This window comes from Cucumis sativus, chromosome 6 (assembly GCF_000004075.3).
Source record: "Cucumis sativus cultivar 9930 chromosome 6, Cucumber_9930_V3, whole genome shotgun sequence".
Lineage (NCBI taxonomy): Eukaryota > Viridiplantae > Streptophyta > Magnoliopsida > Cucurbitales > Cucurbitaceae > Cucumis > Cucumis sativus.
The window spans coordinates 968,135-987,159 of record NC_026660.2 but is presented as its reverse complement, the minus strand read 5'-3'; the positions used below and the strand labels follow the sequence as shown (position 1 = coordinate 987,159).

Sequence of the window (19,025 nt, the reverse complement as noted above, 5' to 3'; positions counted from 1 at the left end):
TCCTTACAAGCTGAACCAATAATCTTTAACTAAAGAAATATTATCCTAAAGAGGAAGGCAAAGTTTTTCCGTCTCTATAAATGAACGTGATTTGTTTATCAATTTTATGGAAATTTGAAGTGTTACTTTTCCATTATGTTTCAATCAAATCGTAAAACTTGACTTTATGGCCATATTTTCTTATTAAAAATCATCTTCATGACGGGTGGTACCATACTTAAGTTAGGCTCAATTTCTAATTTTACATAACCTTCAATTAAAGAATCATCTTCTATAATAGTAATCACACTATTTCTAGGAACATAGTTATTAACATTGTGTCCTTGATTTATATATAATATTACTTATATCTTGGTTCAATCTTTTTTTATATACTTTCTCTCATCTTTCTACATTTCTATCCAATTACATTATAGTTTCAAGCCATTTATCATTGTTTAGATTTGTATAAATTAGCCATGGAATGATGGAGACAGAATGGCATGGGGGCTGTCTAAAGGAGGAGATTTATGTGGGACTGCAAAAAGAATGAGAATCGAGGGACATAACTCGTACCTTATAACATGAAATCATGAAGTGAACAGCAACATGTTTGTCGAACACACCCTGAAGAGAATTATATTGTGAGTAAAAATATGATGCCATTTTTACAATCACTACACGACACCCAGCAGTTGATGTTGATACAAATATGGATATATATATTCACTATAAATAAAATGGAAGAAAATAAATCTACCAACTGTACAGTGAAGAACATAATACAGAGTTTCAATATTCTCCTAGGTATTAATCACATTTCAATCAAATGTAGATATATATATATATATACACTCAGCAGTTAATGTTGACGTTTGGAGAAAGATGAGGTGATTCTGTCGTTTGCTTTCCGCTCTTCTCCAAAGATACCTATACACAATCAAATCCAAAAGAAAATATAATAGTTCATTAACAACTTTAGACACTTTTCTGATAACTACTTTGACTTTCAAAAATTACATTTGTTTTCTTACAACTTATTTATAATGGCTTTCATATTTCCGAATGAAACATTTGAATTCACAATCAAAATTCATAAAACCAAAAATAAGTTTTTAAAAACTATGTTTTTTAGTTTAAATTGGGCTTCACTAAGTTATCAAACTGGTATTATAGAATATAGTTGTTTTGCGTCTCCCAACTCCTTTCTGAACAGATACTTTAAATTTCATTTTCAAAGTTCAGTCAATTTATCTGGCCATGTTTACCATTGATTATATGAAAGAGAAATCATAATGAGTTGAGCATCGTCTCTAAAATGTCAAAGTCAAGGCAAAACAGACTAGCAAAAAGATAGAACTGAGTCTGTTATTTTCGATTTACTAATTGCCAGACAACAGATAACAAGATGAAGTTGGTTAAAAAAGTACCAATAAGATATCTTCATCAGTACCGAAGCATTTGCGTGCACCATCTAGACAGTTTGAAGAGATCCTCACGTGCTTTCTGCAAAACTTTGTTGTATTAGTGTCTAACTTTTTATAACTAGCTAAAGTCATTTATAACACCCATAAATCAGATCGAAGTCTTAAGAATACAATCTCCTTTTTAGGGACATATTGAAACCACTAAAGAGGACAGCCTAATTCGTAATAATCATGCTATTGAATAAACAATCGTAATAATCATGAACAGACTGCCAATACAAAGAAATCTATATGAGTTATAAACACAATATCTTGTCAAAGATAGTAGTTTTAATTATGATAGGCCATAAATTATTGAGAACTTTATTGCTATCAATACGCAATTCTCATCTTGAAGATCATCTCAATTAATATAAAGAGCACATATCTAGGGAGCATTGAGGTTAGCTAGCATCGGTAAACTTTCCTTCCATGATTTCCGTGGACCAACCTATGTATTATTCAATTATTATGATTTTAGATAATTAAAACATATAGACGGTACTGGTAATGTACCAGAGATGTAAGTACTCATCATATTTAACCTTTAGAATAAAATATCTCAGAGATTACTTTAATAAAATGAAGAGATATATTATAAACTAAGCGGATGATAGAACCTAGTGCTTGCAGGATCTCTGATTTCGAATTCATCCGCATCAGCATCATAGCCACAAACCACGATATAGTGACCTGAAGAACACGTTCATTGGCAGTGACTAAATAATTCGAAGTAATATATAAGGTCCAGAGAGAGTAATACATCACAAGCATTCGTAAGCAGTTGATCAAGTGAGAATGTGGCCTTACTAACCAGTATAGCTGGAGTCGCTATCACAGATACCTGACACGAGTATGTCCTCCAGCCAAGACCCACTGTGACACAAATATCCCAAAGAGCTAGTTATATGAAAATTGTGACAACTGAATTTTAGAACTAAAACTAAGAAGAGGCAAACGGTGGTGAAAGGTGAGGATCGTATTTGAATTATAAGTAGTTACGTCACAAAAAAACAGTGGGGAATTTTAAACATTATAAATGCACTATACCTCAATCTACGTTGATCAACTAACACAATAGCAACATATATCCCAGATAACATTAAGAGAGAAATATCTTCTTTGCTGAGAGATCTGCACTGTATATTCAAGGATCATTAACTTAATATCAAAAGACCATTAGCTTCCTGTTTGAGATTAGATAAAATGACACAAAACTACATTGTGTATAGGTATTTTAAAAGTATTCCTCAAATTAACGCCCCAGATTTTTCTACTAAAATTTAAGAGAATAAAAACATGCATCCATGTTATGTTCACAATTTTTATTTACAAGGTAGAGATAGCAAATGACCGAGAATCCGAGATAACCATCTCTTTAAAAGTATCAATCGCCATTTTCCCTTGTGATGTGGGATTTCTTTTGCATCTTTTTTGTGGTCAAAAGCTTAAATGAAAATCTTCCATTTTGTTCTGTAATTTATTTTTCCCCAACTTATTAGCTTCCGTTAGATTTATAAGTAAACTACATTATTCGATTTGAACTTGTTTCTTTTTTTTCCCCAAGTATTCAACACTAACCATTTTGGTAGCTTCTATTTAGTCCTTAAAGTTTAAGAAAAGACACAAATGGGTCTTGATGTTTGAGTTTATTATCTAACTTGCCCCTTAAGATTTTTTTAGGCAAGAGAAGTTATATTCCAACAAAGAAGCCATCCATAAAAAAGGGAGACTGAATTGGTTCCATAAGCTTTAATTGGTCCTAAAGTTTAAAATTGGTGACGAATTAGTCATTGAGTTAAGTTGATTGTTAATTAACCTAAAACAAAGGATGACATGACAATCAATATATGTTGACAAGACAGCCAGTTTGCTGAATGCCGATGTGTATTTTTAATTGAGTTGGATAAATAATAGTCAAATCTACTCAGGACCAATTAAAAACTAAACCAATTTCAATAGGGGACCAGTTAAAAATCAAATAAAAATATCAAGAACCAAATGTGTCAATTTTGAAACTTCAAGGACATAATAGAAATTCAATTCAAATTTCAAGAACAAAAGATGTTCGTTTTGAAAATTCGAGGATCAAAGAGAAATTATGTTCAAATGCTAAGGACAAATATATGGAGAGAGAAAAATTGTACTTTGGTAAATGATAGTCTAACATTGTAGACATCTGGTCGGAGAGTAACACAAAAAGGTAACCAAAGATTCAATCACCTTCTCAACCATAAATTTTGAACATAACTAACGCCACAGTAAATAATCCATGTCTTATTCTTCAAATGAGCCGCGATAAGTCAACTAGAAAAAGAATGAGCAATTCTTAGAAATAAATAGATTATTTATTTCCCTCTGCTGGAGGTTTGAAAGGCACCATAACATATTCCTGATTGACCTTTCTCAAATAAGAAACCAAGGACCAACTAAAAATCAATTCAGACTATACCAAACTAAACATGCCACATTTGAAACCCCAAGGACCAAATAGAAATTAATTTCAAATCTCTAGACCCAAAAGTGTATAATAATCTTGAATTAACATGAAATGAATACAGCATACAAATAAACACATATTTTCACAACAATATAAAAATGACATAGATACGTATTAATCTTCCAGCAAGAAATACTTAGATGTGGTCAGTGACTATACCTCAATTTTTATTCCAGCTTCCAGTGCCTTTTGAAATAGCCTATCAACTCGAACAAGATCATTTGCTAGTTCCTCCTGCAGAAAACTGTGTTCAGAAGCACTGCGGCAGGAAAGAGAGAAGGCTGTGCCAAAACATGGTTGCCTAACAAAATGTAATTTTAAAAATTTTAACATTCACCCAATTAAAATATGAGCCTTTTCATAAGAAATGCCTTTTACTTGAAACCTTGTGCGACTTTCATAGCCTTTTACGTAAATGACCAAGCAACAATCTTATGGACAGGAACAGTGGTAAATGGAACAGCCAGTCAAATAATTTGTGCTCGAAACCAACAGAGGAAAGAAAAATAAAATAAAATCACCTTGTAAAATGATTCAACTGAATAATTAGGGTCCGCACCAAAGGTCACTGTGAAGTAGGAGAAACTAACTGAAAATCTCTGCAACAAATATGCCAGATCAACAGTCCATATGCTGCCCAGAAAAAGTTACAACCAGAAATTATCAATATTGAAAGTAAAGACAAACAACACATAAATTTACGTGGAAACCCAAGTACTGAGAGAAAAACCTCGATATTTTTCTTCTTATTATTTTCTGATAATCATAAAGGTACAAAAGGGGAAATATTTATAGGCAACACGGGCCTAATTAAAAGAATAAAAAAAATTAAGGTAAAGTAAATCTACCCATGGGCTTTCATAAAGGCCCAAGCCCACTATTTCTAACACTCCCCTTCGAGTTGGGACGTAGATATCAATGAGACCCAACTTGCTAACACAAAAGTAAAAGTTTTGTCTGAAATGTCCCTTGGTGAGGACATCAGCAACCTGTTGGCTTGAAGGAATGTATGAAATGTACGGAATGCATATGCTACCATTGCCCGGCCTTTCTTTGATGATGTGTCAATCAATCTCAATAGGTCTAGTTCTATGATGTTGAACTGGATTATTGGCGATGCTAATGGTTGCCTTGTTATCACAAAATAATTTCATCGGTATCTCACAATTCTGATGAAGATCAGACAAAACTTCCTGGAGCCAACTTTCCTCACATATCCCCGAACTCATAGCCTTGTACTCAGCCTCACTTTGTGGCACAAGAGTCCAAGATTCAAGAATTCATACCATCATTCCTAATGAGACTGAAGGAATGAGGTATACCTAACTGGACAATAGTTCCAAGTGTGGTTGGACTAGCATTCTCACTCACATAGGAAGAGGATAAAGTAGGGAACAAAGTTAATGAATTCTCAGAATACATCGGTACAGAAGTGTTGGATGTCGTCCCTAGGGTAGCCACAATTGCTGCAATCTATTGCCAAAGCCCTTTCAGTTGCTGTGGGGCTATTCTTGAAGAAGAAGAGCAAGCTTGCACTTAGGGTTGGAATGTGTCGAAGATTCACCAACCTCAAATATTGAGTGAATTTGAGGGTTCCTAACATTGTGGTGATAACTAAGGTCAATGGGTAACAGGGCATACAGATTTGACTGCATAAGGGGTGGTGGTCGGCCAGAATTAAGTGGTAGCACATGAATCGGCACGTGGGGGACACTATAGGCCGCGGATGAAGACAAGAGTGGCACAGTTAGGTTGGTTGGCAGCATCTGAACAGGATGGCCCGGCGCATAGACCTCTGGAAGCGATGCATAGCGGGGTGGTGGTTTTTGGCGGCGCAGAGGACGAGAAAAGCTGCAGAATTATGTTTCCCAAAATTCTCCGAAGGCGGCGGAACCATTCGTTCATGGAAGCACTGATCCAAGCATTGACAGCGGCAACGCTAAAACCGGCGGTTGGCTCCTCTGTTTGATTTTCATCACTAGTTGTGTTGTCTAAGGTTTGTTCAATGTCCCGCTCTGTTACCAAATTGAAAGTAGAGACAAGGAATACACAAATTTACATGTAAACCTGAGTATCAAGAGAAAAACCACGATATTTTTCTTCTTCTTATTTTCTAATGATCATAAATGTGCAAAATGGGAGAATGTTTATAGGTAACACGAGCCTAATTAAAAGAATAAAAAAAATTAGGATAAAGTAAATCTTAACCACCCAGGGACTTTCATCCAGGTTCAAGCCCACTGTTTCTAACAATCAGCTTCCACTTTTATATACTGAAAAGGTGCACTTTTTACTATCAAAAGGAAAAAAAAAATTGAACTATAAAAGTCAAGAGACCCCTTAACTAGTAATCTCATTGACTTATATTGTAAAAACCCATAAAGCTCCTCGTTTCCTATACTGCAGAACAGTTAAGGAGGCGGCAGGGTATCTGAAGTGAAAACGACAGTTAACTAAAACAGATCCAGGTAGTTTATTGATTAGCCGAGGGAGGAGAGAAATAATTTGGAAGGAGAAGTGTTGGTGAGGTTTTAATTTGTATGGAAGGCGTTTAGAAGGAGGTTGAGCAAGTTTCAAACCCTTGCAGTAATTAAGATTTGGGTCACCAAGACAGTACACTGGCAGAATTGTTTATAAAAAGGGAGATGGCTGGCTTAGTGCACAGAAGACCAAAATCTCTTATTTCAAAAGGAATGGCTGGAAGGTGATTGATAGGAGGTTCTGCAAGTTTAAAAAACAAAACCCTTACCATCATCACGATTTGTTAATCAAGTAGGTACATTGATCTTTGATGGACTTGCTTACAAAAAATGGAGATGGCTGGCTTAGTGAGTAGAAGACAAAAATCTCATACTACACAAGGGAAGCCCGTATAGATTGAAGAATTAATATAATCATGTGAACATGTGAGAGAAAGTCTTAAATTCATCGGAAGGGACATCAACAGGTGCAAAATTACAACATGAAGATAAAGATGCTTGTACTATAAGAAGTTGGCTTCTTTCTTATGAGCATGTATGCTGATTCACCACACTGTCTGGCTTGGACTTTCCAATAAATGCACACATAGAAGTCTTCAACTCATGTCGATCACAATTGACCTTGGAACTCAGTTGACACTGGCACTTACTCCATACCCCCCTTAATGCTCATAAGAACTTAATTTTCCACCAAGACTTTTCCATTTTTGGGAGTTCACCATTCTTAATTTTAATTGTTTTAACCCTCAGGGAACATCAGTCTCTGCATAATGCTTCATGAAAACCTTTTGAGGTTATTTACAGTCAGCACCCAACTTTTCACCTTGAAGACAAGGTTTGGACATAGGGTACGGACATGACAAAGGCCACAGTTTGTTTTATGTATATGAGAAAGAGAAGATCTAGAGCTCAAGGAGGTTGAGTGAGTGGTTCTACTGTTATGATAACTGAATTTCGAGAGAAAAGAAGTTAGTTTATTGGTTGTATGCTGAAATATCAACTATGGCCGGCAAGGAGAGGAATGGCAAATAACATGACCATTAAGGAGAGTCCATTTAAAAATTGGATTTGGAGGAGAAAAAAAAAAAACTTTCAACACATTTTCATTTCTGGTTTTCCACTCATTGATGCTCCTAAAATTCTTAAAAAAGAAAAAAAAGTTGTAAACATAATATGATAACATGTAAAAATTTAGTGAACAAAATAAACATTTCTAACCTCAACGTGTATCTTCATTATTTACCTATCTTTAGTGAAACCCCGCAGTCTAAGCTACATCTACTCAGTTTCTTTCCCAGAGTCTATTACAACAAAACATTCATGCTTACCGACTTAATAAAAACTAAAAATTTAAAATATGTTTTCTCATATCTCTAAGGGCTGCTTGAGCCCCCAACTTGAAGTTGGTGGGGTGGGCTATTAAAGTGCGCACTCTTTGTTTGTGACTTCAAAATAATGATGATGTTTATAACTATTTATAACTATTTATAACCTACAACTAATTACAGTAATACTATTTGAAATCCCTCTTTGTTACAGTGTTTATTATTTTCTACTCATCTTATTTCTCCCTCTTTGTTATAGTGCTTGCTTAATGCCCATACTAAAATAGCTAGCACCTCAAAAACAGACTACTATAACCAATACACTAAAATAGCCAACTATAATAAGTTAGTAATCAACTCAGCGTCTTAAACAATCCCTAAGAGAATCCCACTGCCAGACTTCAATACTTGAGAAAATACATTTCAAGCTTCTTACACTCACTAGAAACTTTTAATGTTCAAAGATTTCTCAATGCTAGAATTTACAAAATACAACTTGATGAGAATCCCATTCCCAAGTAAAATTGACGACTTTCATTGGGTTTCTGAACTCAGATTTTGGTCCTATAAGAGATAATCTGCAACATTATTCATCTATTTTACCGATTGCATCATGCAAACTTGATCGTTAATCAATTAATGTTGAATTCTCACATGAGCGTGATGTGCCTGAACCTCCTAATAATGCAGTGGATACTAGCTTCGTGTTTATTTTTCCTTTCTGAAAGCACTGTTGTGTTCAACAGATTCATCATGTGAAAGGGGTTCGAAAATAAATGAGGCATCATGAAAGTACACAATATCTACTCTTTTGTAAATTTTATTTTGAGTGAAATCATTTTGAAAGTTTGATATATATATATATTGGAAAGTATGAATAGCTCCGTAAAGAATGCTAAATATTCGTGATGAAAAAGAGCAACATATTAAAAAAAAACACCTTCTTGTACCGCATAGATCTGCCAGTGATTGAATATCGCAACCATTAATCCCAAGAATGTTCAAAACCATCAAAACACAAGCAAGGCCACAATCCCATTGTTGTAGCTGGTTTATGTGTGGTACCTGGCAAGGGGAAAAAAACTCAATATAAATTTGGTAGGAAAAAAATACTGCCAAACAGTGACAGTTTGATATTTTAGTCTATGACAGAATCATCACATTGACTAATGGGCCAGTGAAAATTAAAATATTAAAATACAAGAAACACAATTCAAACAAGCTTACTTCAATCAACTGGGAGCGAGGAAGAACTGGAGCATCACATCTTATTTTACTTAGAAAACTCTCAAATGGGTACACTTCTACAAAACTCAAATCATCTCCACCCAATTCTCTTGGTTCCTCAAGCTTGAGAATCTTGTTGAAGAGAAGATAGAATGGCCACATGAGAGACCAATCCAGCTGCAAGTAGTCACCATATAACGAAAAGCGCTCCTATATTCACTTTGAATAAGGTTTACAGATTTTATTTGCTATTCAACATGAACCTAATTCCAGGAGCCTTATTTCTACTACCTTCAAACAAAGAGAAATTAAAATCCCAAGTCAGAATAAAATGAGGAATATCATCGAATGACATAAATTATGAACTTATGGCATGAGATATCTCGCATTCATCAATACTTGAGGAGATGCTTCATCTTGTCACCCCCTGCCTCAGGTTACCCTAGCAAACCTAGGGCATGGCATCAACAATAGATTCCAATGAAACTACATAATCTATTACCATAAATACACTATGGAAAACAAGTCACTAAAAAGAATTTTATAAATTTATTAAAAAAAATTTACAGGAGAAACTTTGAAAATCGGGTAAAACAAACTTGAAAAGAAGATAGACACAACCATAATATGTTCAAACTCCAACGCTGCTATCAAGTTTGTCTTCCACACACTAATCAATAATCACTATAAGAAATTCAACAATCCCAGCATACACAAAAACTACCAATGAAAAAGCATTTATGTTTTTTTTATTACAACAATTGTATGGTTGGGGGATTGAACCTCTAGCCTTTAGGGAGAAATTAACATTGAGCTTAAGTTCATTTTGGCCAAAAAGAACATATATGTTCCAATTTCAAGTCGTTAAAAAATTTAAAATTATATCATATCATATGAAAGATGCATCTAAATTGATTTGAATATGTTAGAACCCAATACTGCACATATATAAAAGAAGGGGTAAAAAGGGTAATGCACAGTACCAAAGAGAGAATAGCACCTGAGGGCCCACTGTGAAGGGAGTATAAATAGGGAATGCTTTCTAGGATTGGGAATTTTTTTAGGTATTGATTTTGGTTAAAAGCCGCTGTTGCCTTTGAGAGAAGTTTCCAGTCTTCTCAAAGGAACTGGGTTGTCTTTATTGAATTCCTGTTGCTTTTATTTCTTGTATTTGTGCTTATGATTGGGTGTTGAACATTTTATTTTGATATCAATATGTTGCAGTATTGTCTCTGTTTTGGCCCTTGTTGAGATTTTTTTGAGCTTCAGGTTTAGAATCTTAACATAATACAAAACGGTATGCATTCTGTGGAGATTGGTGGCAAGAATCAACTCAAGTGGGCTCATTTTTTCCACACCTACTACTCCTACTTCTAACCAAATATCCTGACCAACTTCTTATCTAAAAACCCTTATGCCCTTTCCTACTAATCAAGGTCCGAAAAGTTTTCAATACTTCTTTCCCTTTTCCTCCAAAAACTAATTGTTTTTACTCCAAAGTCCAAACTTCTTTCTTTGCTCCTTCTATGCTAACAATTTGAAACTTTTCTATTTTCTTTCCTTTTTATTTTACTTGAGCTAACTCCAAAATTTATACACACAGACACCCATACATTTTCTCGAGCTCCATCAAGGTATTCATAAGAAACATTTAACAAAAGTAGGAAAACTCATGTAACTATATCATCTAATTTCCATTCTTCCAAACATTTACTCACAAGATAGTTTACCAAGTTGAATCCTTGGATAAAAGTCTAATCGAACTACTTACAGCATTATTTAGAACTTTTCCAATGCCCAACGCATTTTTAAGATGTGTTTTTACAAAGTGTTGGATCTTATCCAAAACTATACTCATAGGGTTTTCAGAACTAAAGCTAAACTCATACACTTTAATTCGATTAAAAAGGAGTTTAGAGTGAGTTGTAGCCCAATAAAACTTACCAAAAGATGTAGGCATTTGTTAAGTTGTGTTCAAACAAGTATGAATCCACACATTCGCTACAAGCAATGGGTAATGTGGTTTGGAATTATTGGAGTACAAAACAGAGTGGCTTCAATCATGTACGAGGAAGCCACACATTTCTTTATCCTTTTCTTTCTTTCTTTCTTTTGTTTTGTTTTGTTTTCTATTCCTATTCTTCTATAAATATATGTATGTAAGCTCTTTTCATTCAAAAAGGTACTTCTTAGATCTGAATTTTCAATTTCCTTAAGTTTCAGTTATTTCAAGTTTCTCTTTCACCAAAATTCTCAAAAGCAAAACCACCATTATGCCTATTATTCTCAAATGTAAAGTGGGTCTTACAACTGCAGAGTTCCAACAAAGGGTATAAACTATAAGCTTGAGTAAGAGAGCTCATTATTTCTCAACAATTACAATGAATTATTACAAACAAAAAAATCACAGAATCTAGACCATATGTGTACGTACAACCTTCCAATCCTCTAACACCACTATTCCACGGTCCTCCAAGTCAGGACAAACTAAATAATAAAAACAAAACAAGAACGAGCAGGTGCAAGATTTTAGATTCGAAAGCAAGAATTGCAAACAACCTATCGTTTACAATCCTTGAAAAACACTGATTCTTAGAAAATTAAGCCGAATAGTTGTTAAAATGAAGCTGAAAAAAGGAAAGAAAACCTCAGATGAATTCGTTTTCGACCCTTGGCAGCGAAAATTAGAATAAACACAAAAGGTAAAGTAAACAAGAGGATTGAAGCAATGGTTCAAAAGTAAAATATTGAAGCACAATCAAACAAAGAAACAAATTGGTTAAAGAACAAGTAGAAAACGGAGAAGGAACAATAAATCAAAGATAAAGTAGAGGAAATCAAAATCCAATCAACTTGACAAACTTCGGTTCAGAAACATAAAAAGAAAATTAGAAATGGAGCTATAATTACCTAATTGTTCGGCTGAAGCTAAGAAGAAAGCCTGGGATTGAATTGGCAGAAGATGGTTGAAGAGGGGATATGTTATTGTTGGCTTTGTATTTCAACTGTTGTGGAAAATTGTTCCAATCATTGTATGAGTTATTATGGACGACATGTCGTAACAAGGATATGGCTCTGCCCACTGCCCAGCCCATTAGTAAATGAATAACTATGATTTGTCGTTTTGAAGATCCATCCAAAAATGGTGGGATATTGCCCAATATTTTCGTAATTTCTGTCTCCAAATCTTCTTAGCTTTCTATTTCATGCTCTTATCTTATGCAAATTTTAGGGTTTTCAGATTTCAACACGTGTTAATTTTTAATTGTTCTGCCTTTTTTTCTACAAAGTGTTCTATATGTTTACCGAAAATGTAAATATATAATCATACTATTGACAATTGGTTGGTTTGTATAGACCTCGCTTTGATTTCCTAGAAAATATGAACAAAATATTTTGTTAAATTGGTCAATATTTTTTCCATGTTTTGTGATTTAAAATAATTTATCAAAAATATTCTATAAATATATATTTCTAGTATTTTATTGGAGTTGGTTGGTTTGGTTGTTACCCGAGTTCTTATTTTTAAAAGAAAAAGTAGGTATTTAGGTGTATGACTTGTATTAGTTTAGCTATGATCTTATTCGTGCTTAAAAATAGGCTTATTTGTTTTCTATTTTGATTTTTTTTTAGTTTCAAAATTTAAACTTACAATCACTAATTCCACTTTGAAAAGTTTTTTAATTTCTTCTATTAATAAAAATGTGAACGTCTACATTTTAGTCCAAAAAATAACACCTTAACCAATTTAGGTGTGCTAAAAAAAGCACTAAAGTCTAGCGTATAACCTGTTGCTGATCTGACATTCATTGTAACATAATGATTACATACAATGAAAAATAAGATTGTAATGATAGAATGAAATTAATAAATGTAGATGGACTACATTTCTTTTAATATTACCTTACAAAAAGAACAAGTAGTTCTCTTTAAAATTATAACTATAAGAACAAAAAGTATGAAGAGTATATAAGAAACCATGCCAAAAATACCTATTTCCATCAAAGTTTCCATAAAAAAAAACGGTTTAATCTTGATGCAAGACCAATATGAACCCAAGTTAATGATATCTCATTTCTAAAAGGAAAAAAAAAATAGCAGAATTCCTCTTTGTTCTACCTTGACATGTCCCAAAAAGAATTTGGCTATGGTGCAAACTGCAACATGGTGTGTTCCCACAAACCCAGAAGTTAAAAGCAGTCCATTGTTACATTACAACAAAGAACATAATAATATGGTAGATAGTCAAATATCTTTCCAGAGTTGAAGTTGACATCTCACGTCAGTTGGCTCATCATCCAGATACTAACTTTACAAAGATACAGATTGCATTTAGCATTATGAGAGGAACTCTTAAATATTGTGTTGCGTAGATAAGGCCAATAAGCTGCCCTTTGAATGACTTTGTTCTGCCTCCTGAGAATTCAGAGAAGTTCAATCCTCGCGGAGCGAGAAAGCGATCTTCATTGAGAATTGCCAGCGCATTAGCAAGAAGCAGACAACCCTCGAGTAGTGTCCACAGACCCATTTACCTCAGCTGCTCGAATTCGAAACAGAAACTCTAGAGACTACTTTGTACAGAACACGTTCTTGTCTGCTCTTTGCTGTTTTTTGGTCATACAAGATAAGGATTGTGTTAAGAATGCTAGAAACAAGGGTTAAATAGGATGAAATTCTAGCATGAGACAAACTTGCCTATGAGCTCAAATGAAACAAACTTCAAACAGGGCAAGAAGGTCAGAATAAAAAATCAATTTTATTATAACGCAAATGCTACTGTAATTAACATAAACATGTAATTTACCAATTATCACTGCGAAAAAGAAGAATAAAAAACAAAATATCAGAATCTTTCAATTACAAAATCTGAAAATATATCAGATAGTGTGTGTGTGTGTATACATGTACGTATGTACATAAGTATGTTATACCCAATCCTTAGCTTTTCATTTTATTGGTCATCAAACCTGTTATAAGCACATCGTAAGATTTCGGACAGATCTGACTATCTGGTCGAGGCATGTTTAGTATTACTTCTAATCTTTTAGCTCATCAATGAAAAATCTCATTTCTCTCGAGTTAGAATAAATAAGCTCAAGGCTGAACGACTAGGCACCAACTACTCTTCTAATACCCATCCCCATGTGGTATCCAGCTGAAACAGTTTGCTTAATGTTCTTTGTCCATATTAATCTACTACCAAACCACTTTATGCCTATGTTGCTACTATACTTACCTGGCTGTAGACAATGAACGTTGAACTTGTTGTAATGCTTCCAAATTAAATTTGGAAATCTGTTCCCCCTTCCCCTCATGGCTCTCCTCTAATGTTATCGATAAACGATGGAAGATGCCTCCAGCTCTAAGATTAGATCACTTGCAATTTGTTTAGTTCACATTGAGGCACGAAGAAGCCTCCAGTTCTGTGATCAACCACTAACAATTTGTTTGATTCACAGAGGCCGAAAGAAGCCTTCAGTTCTACGATTAAACCATTTAGAATCGGACTAATTCTCATTGCAGCGCACAGAAGCCTCTATCAATTAGGTACTTGTAGTGGTTTTCAGTTCACAGAACTCTTTGAGATGATGTTTAAATTCATCAATCTCCAAGTTACCGAAGAGTCATCCAATCCACACAATGCACCTCAAAAACATACTATTATAAATCAAACTAAAATAATCTATACTACAAACCAAACTTCTATAACCCAACTATAATAACCAACTCATTGCCCCAAACGCCCCTAAGTGACATTATAATTAAGGTGTTTGAGCTCCTAACTTCAAGTGGGTGGAGTGGACTATCTGGGGTTTCAATTATAATAATTGGTGTTTTCAACTATTATAACCTAAGATTAATATAGTATTACCAGTCCAAATCCCTCCGACTAGTATGTTTCACGTACTGGATCCTAAACATAGACTATTAGTCTACAAATTAATTATTTTAACCAATAGGCTATAATAACCAACTCAGGGCTTCACACATCCCCCGAGAGGTTTTGGCATCACCATACCAAAAATTTACAGTAGTTACTTCAATTTCTTTCTGCTCATTATAATTTTGCATGGTTTTCTATGAGTTCTGAATGATGTTGTAATCCTTTTCTTTCTCCACAAATGATACGATCTTGGTGGTACCCTTAGGCAAAGATTAAGCAAGCTTATTTTCATCCCCTTTCAACGGTTAGGTAATGTTGGTACAAGTAATCATCAGAAGTAACTACAGTTTTTGGTTCACCAAATTACCTACCTGAATCCAGACAGACTTTGACTGAATGCAAACTAAGCTCATAGGTTGACTGGATAATTAGATTACAAATTTAAAATATCACTTTTAGAGCTAACTTTCATTTACATTTTCCACAGGACCAGTTTTGAAACTTTCAAATGCAAAAAGCTCCCTCAATATTCCATGAGTGCTACAGCTACATAATTCTTGAAACTTCAGAAAATTAGCTCAAAATAGGAGTATGTAGAATGCTAGAGAGATAAACAAATAGCAAAAACCAGAACAAACAAGGCAGAGGCAGAAGGCAAAAAAAATTAGACTAAACCACTAACAGATGTGAATGTAGCTGCAGCAGCAAGTAGAAACCAGAACATACATTCTACAGTCCCTGCCAATGTAATTTACACACCAGCTAAGAAAGAACATAAATAACGTTTTTCGTTTTTTTTAATAGAAACAATTACTTTCATTGAAAATAAATGAAAGAATACAAGCCAAACCCACAACTAAAAGAAAGAGGTTTCAACTAAGTAAGATGTTGCCCATAAATCAAGACAAACATAACATCAAAAGGTAACTAACTCATCATAAAAATGGAAAATAACTCATTAAATCAAGACAAACAACTAAACTTATTAAAACTTGTAAGCATAACATCAAACTTAACCAATTAAAACTTATAAACATAACTCCTAGATTTAACTAACTTTTCAATAGTGATGAGCATGACATCCAAATTAACTTATCAAAAGTTCTAAACATAACTACTAAATTTAACTAGCTTTTCAAAACTGGTGAACGTAAAATTTAAATTAATAAAAACTGATGAACACAACAAAAACTCCAAGTATCATGAATACAAATATTGTAGAAAAAAAATCAAATTGACACAAACAGCCAAATTTATCAAAACATTAACATAATAATAAACCTAAAACAAATTTAAAAACTTAATCATGAAAATAAATACTTAATTGTCAAATTAAAACAAAAACAAAAACAAGAACTAAACGAGCTTATCGTAAAAATGGTAAACTTGTAAAATTTAAACAAACAAAATTAAAAGAAACATGAACATAACATAACATAAACATCATGGGTTGGCTTAGTGGTAATGGGAATATATATATATAAAAAGAAAGGTCAAAGAGCCAATAGGTCATAGGTTCAATCCAGGGTGGCCACCTACCTAGAATTTATATTTTATGGGTTTTCTTGACACCTAAATGTTGTAGTTCAGGCGGGTTGTCCCATGAGATTAGTCAAGGTATGTGTAAGTTGGCCCGTACACTAACTAATTGACACTTATGAACAAAACATTCTTTAAAAACAAATGACTTTCATTAATGAAAAAGATGAACCAATCCCGCAAAAAAGAGAACCCTTCCAAAGAAGAGGGATCCAATTAAGCAAAATAGTGCCTATAGAGTAATTACAAAAATAAATAAATAAATAAAAGTAAAAACCACTTTGAAGTCGAATCCTAAAGAGAAACATGAAACCTAATAAGAACCCCAACATCATAGGGCTCCTTTTCCAACCCTCTAAACACTTTTTTCCTTTCTCCTACACAATTCCACATGATAGCATACACTTTCATATTTAAAAGAAGAAGAAGATAATAGCATAAAACCTTCCCAACCACAAGAAACAACCCTTCTCAAGAAGTGGTGGATGGAGGAAGAACTTCCTGAATAGAACACTAATGTCCCTTTGACGGGCAAGCACAGAACCAAAACTTTGAAAGAACAAATTCAAGATAAAATCTGCAAACTCGCATCTCTAAAAGATGTGATCCAAGTCTTCCTCCAACTTCCAACAAAAAAAAAAGAAAAAAAACCGGCCCACTAACAATGATATCCTCCTTTAGGGCCGATTCGAAGTGTTCACTTGTCCATGTGAACTTGCCAAGTAAAGAATTTCACTTTCTAAGAAATCTTAATCCTCCAAAAGGCTGAAAAAATGGACTTACAAGAAGGAGAACGAGAAGGATCCAACAGACAATGGAAAATGAAATACATGAGAATCCTTACAAATTGCCAGGATTCCTGGCGCACAAATCCTATCTCCTGCTTAAAGTCAAACTCCCCCAAAACAACAAAGGGATGACAACAGTTGCTTCTCTACTGGTCAAAGAGTAACTAAACCCAAAAGAAAAAAAACTGAACTCCCTGACCAAATCATAAAGTCAGAAACTAAATGCTTTTTAAAGAGCAACAAATGACAAAGATGGGGAAATGTGGAGCAGAAAGGTCTATCCCCTAACCAGTAATCTTCCTATAAATATGTTTCCTTGCCCTCTCCTACCACACAACAGAAGAAATGGGAAAAAGGAGGGAGCTCTATAGAAATATCCTTCAACAACTAAATTTATCAGAACAAGTCAATTAAAAATAATTTAACTCATCACACCAGCATTTGGTGAAACCAACATAAACAAGTAAATCAATACCTTTCTACATTTGAATTAATGAAAGGCTATGCCTATCATAACTTAATGGATAGTCACAGAATCTAATCCTAATCTTCAAAGGCATCGTAAAATTTTAAGGAGCGCATCTTATTAATACTGCCATCCAGAACAACTTATTCAATTTGGTACGTGATCCATACATAAATTACACTTTTCTTATCACTTCAATCCCTTCGTTTACAAACTTTAACAAAATTTAAAATTTCATATCAATCTTGTAAATTGGGTTCATAATCCATATATAAATTCAATTTTTCAAATCAATTTATTCATTTTCTTTGCAAATTTTAACCAATCCAAAACTTTAGATCAACGGGACTGACCTCAAATAACTTTTCAGTTAGCCTGGGAGGAAGGAAAAAAAACAGTCGAAGAAGGAATGAATGTGATATTTTTAGCTCCACAAATTCCCGGATATTTACAAATATAATAAAACTCCTAGAGTATGAAATCAAAGAAAGGAAAAAACAAAAGTCGATTGGCATATTACCGGCAATAAAAAGATGGAGTGCCGCACGGTGATGGATAACCAGAGAGGCAGATGGTGAGCGATCGAGAGAGAGAGAGCGAGAGCGAGAGCCGATCTATCGACTCCGGCGACCAAGGGGGGTGGCGACTGAGAGTAAGTAAGAGGCTGGGTGGGTGTAGGTGTACGACGGCGACGGAGAGAGAGCATAAACCGTGGGTAATTGAAAAAGGACAAATTATATGGGAGAAGAAGGGAAATGGACAAAACTAGCCCCTCTTTTGTTTTATATTTCGAAAATAGCTCATATTTACAAAATTCGTAATTTTGTTTTTAAGGTCATCTCAAGATCTCACGACTCTATCCAAAAGTATTTAGATTAATTGTTTTCAAACCATGGTGACCTCGACTCTGAAAAATAGGAATAATTATGTCAATGATCATGCGTCAAAGTTGGTCAAGATGGCATCGAGCTATTATGTAAGTTTGTCTCGATATGTCCCCGAGTTTAAAAACATAAGCTAAAATGAAAACTAAAAACTAAGTCTAGACACTTTTATCATTTTTAGAAAAATATCTTAGCCATAAATTAAAGAAAATGACCAAGGTGGAAGCTTCTCCATCACTTTTTTTTTTTTTTTGTCATTTTTTAGTATATAGAAGAAAATTATTGAACTTTTCTTCAGCTAGCTAAGTTCAACCTCATGGCTTCTTTCTACGATAATAGACTTTGTCAAAGATTTGAAAGATTTTTTTGTGTGTTGAACGTTGGTCAGATCACGACTTTGTTTGATAGACACACCATAGAGACTTCATTAAAGGTAACACAAATATAATGTAGATTAGTTTAAAGTTTCATTTTTAGTCATAGAAGG

General features: G+C 34.0%; 2 protein-coding genes across 5 annotated transcripts; both read right to left on the bottom strand.

Moving 5' to 3' along the window:
* Positions 1–589: 589 nt before the first annotated feature.
* LOC101208381 (guanylyl cyclase 1) lies at positions 590–12,042 on the bottom strand. 3 transcript variants are annotated; one of them, XM_004138393.3, is made up of 10 exons: positions 11,888–12,042; positions 8,978–9,268; positions 8,691–8,815; positions 4,467–4,578; positions 4,105–4,179; positions 2,496–2,584; positions 2,260–2,321; positions 2,066–2,138; positions 1,410–1,485; positions 590–909 (listed from the first exon to the last, which is right to left on the bottom strand). In XM_004138393.3, exons 2-10 carry the CDS (start codon positions 9,137–9,139, stop codon positions 835–837), a joined length of 849 nt encoding a protein of 282 aa, XP_004138441.1. In that variant the 5' UTR covers positions 9,140–9,268; positions 11,888–12,042; the 3' UTR covers positions 590–834. The 3 variants fall into 3 exon arrangements, with proteins under 3 accessions (XP_004138441.1, XP_011656397.1, XP_031743501.1); XM_011658095.2 differs by having other exon boundaries at positions 8,978–9,264; positions 11,888–12,031; XM_031887641.1 differs by lacking the exon at positions 11,888–12,042 and adding an exon at positions 9,377–9,397.
* A 985-nt stretch (positions 12,043–13,027) lies between these two features.
* On the bottom strand, positions 13,028–18,545 carry LOC101208622 (immediate early response 3-interacting protein 1). 2 transcript variants are annotated; one of them, XM_031888074.1, is made up of 3 exons: positions 18,175–18,405; positions 15,544–15,599; positions 13,028–13,581 (listed from the first exon to the last, which is right to left on the bottom strand). In XM_031888074.1, the coding sequence occupies exon 3, from the start codon at positions 13,503–13,505 to the stop codon at positions 13,272–13,274; it is 234 nt and encodes a 77-aa protein (XP_031743934.1). In that variant the 5' UTR covers positions 13,506–13,581; positions 15,544–15,599; positions 18,175–18,405; the 3' UTR covers positions 13,028–13,271. The 2 variants fall into 2 exon arrangements, 1 of the variants encoding a protein (XP_031743934.1); XR_004217763.1 differs by lacking the exon at positions 15,544–15,599 and having other exon boundaries at positions 18,175–18,545.
* Between the last annotated feature and the right edge of the window lie 480 nt (positions 18,546–19,025).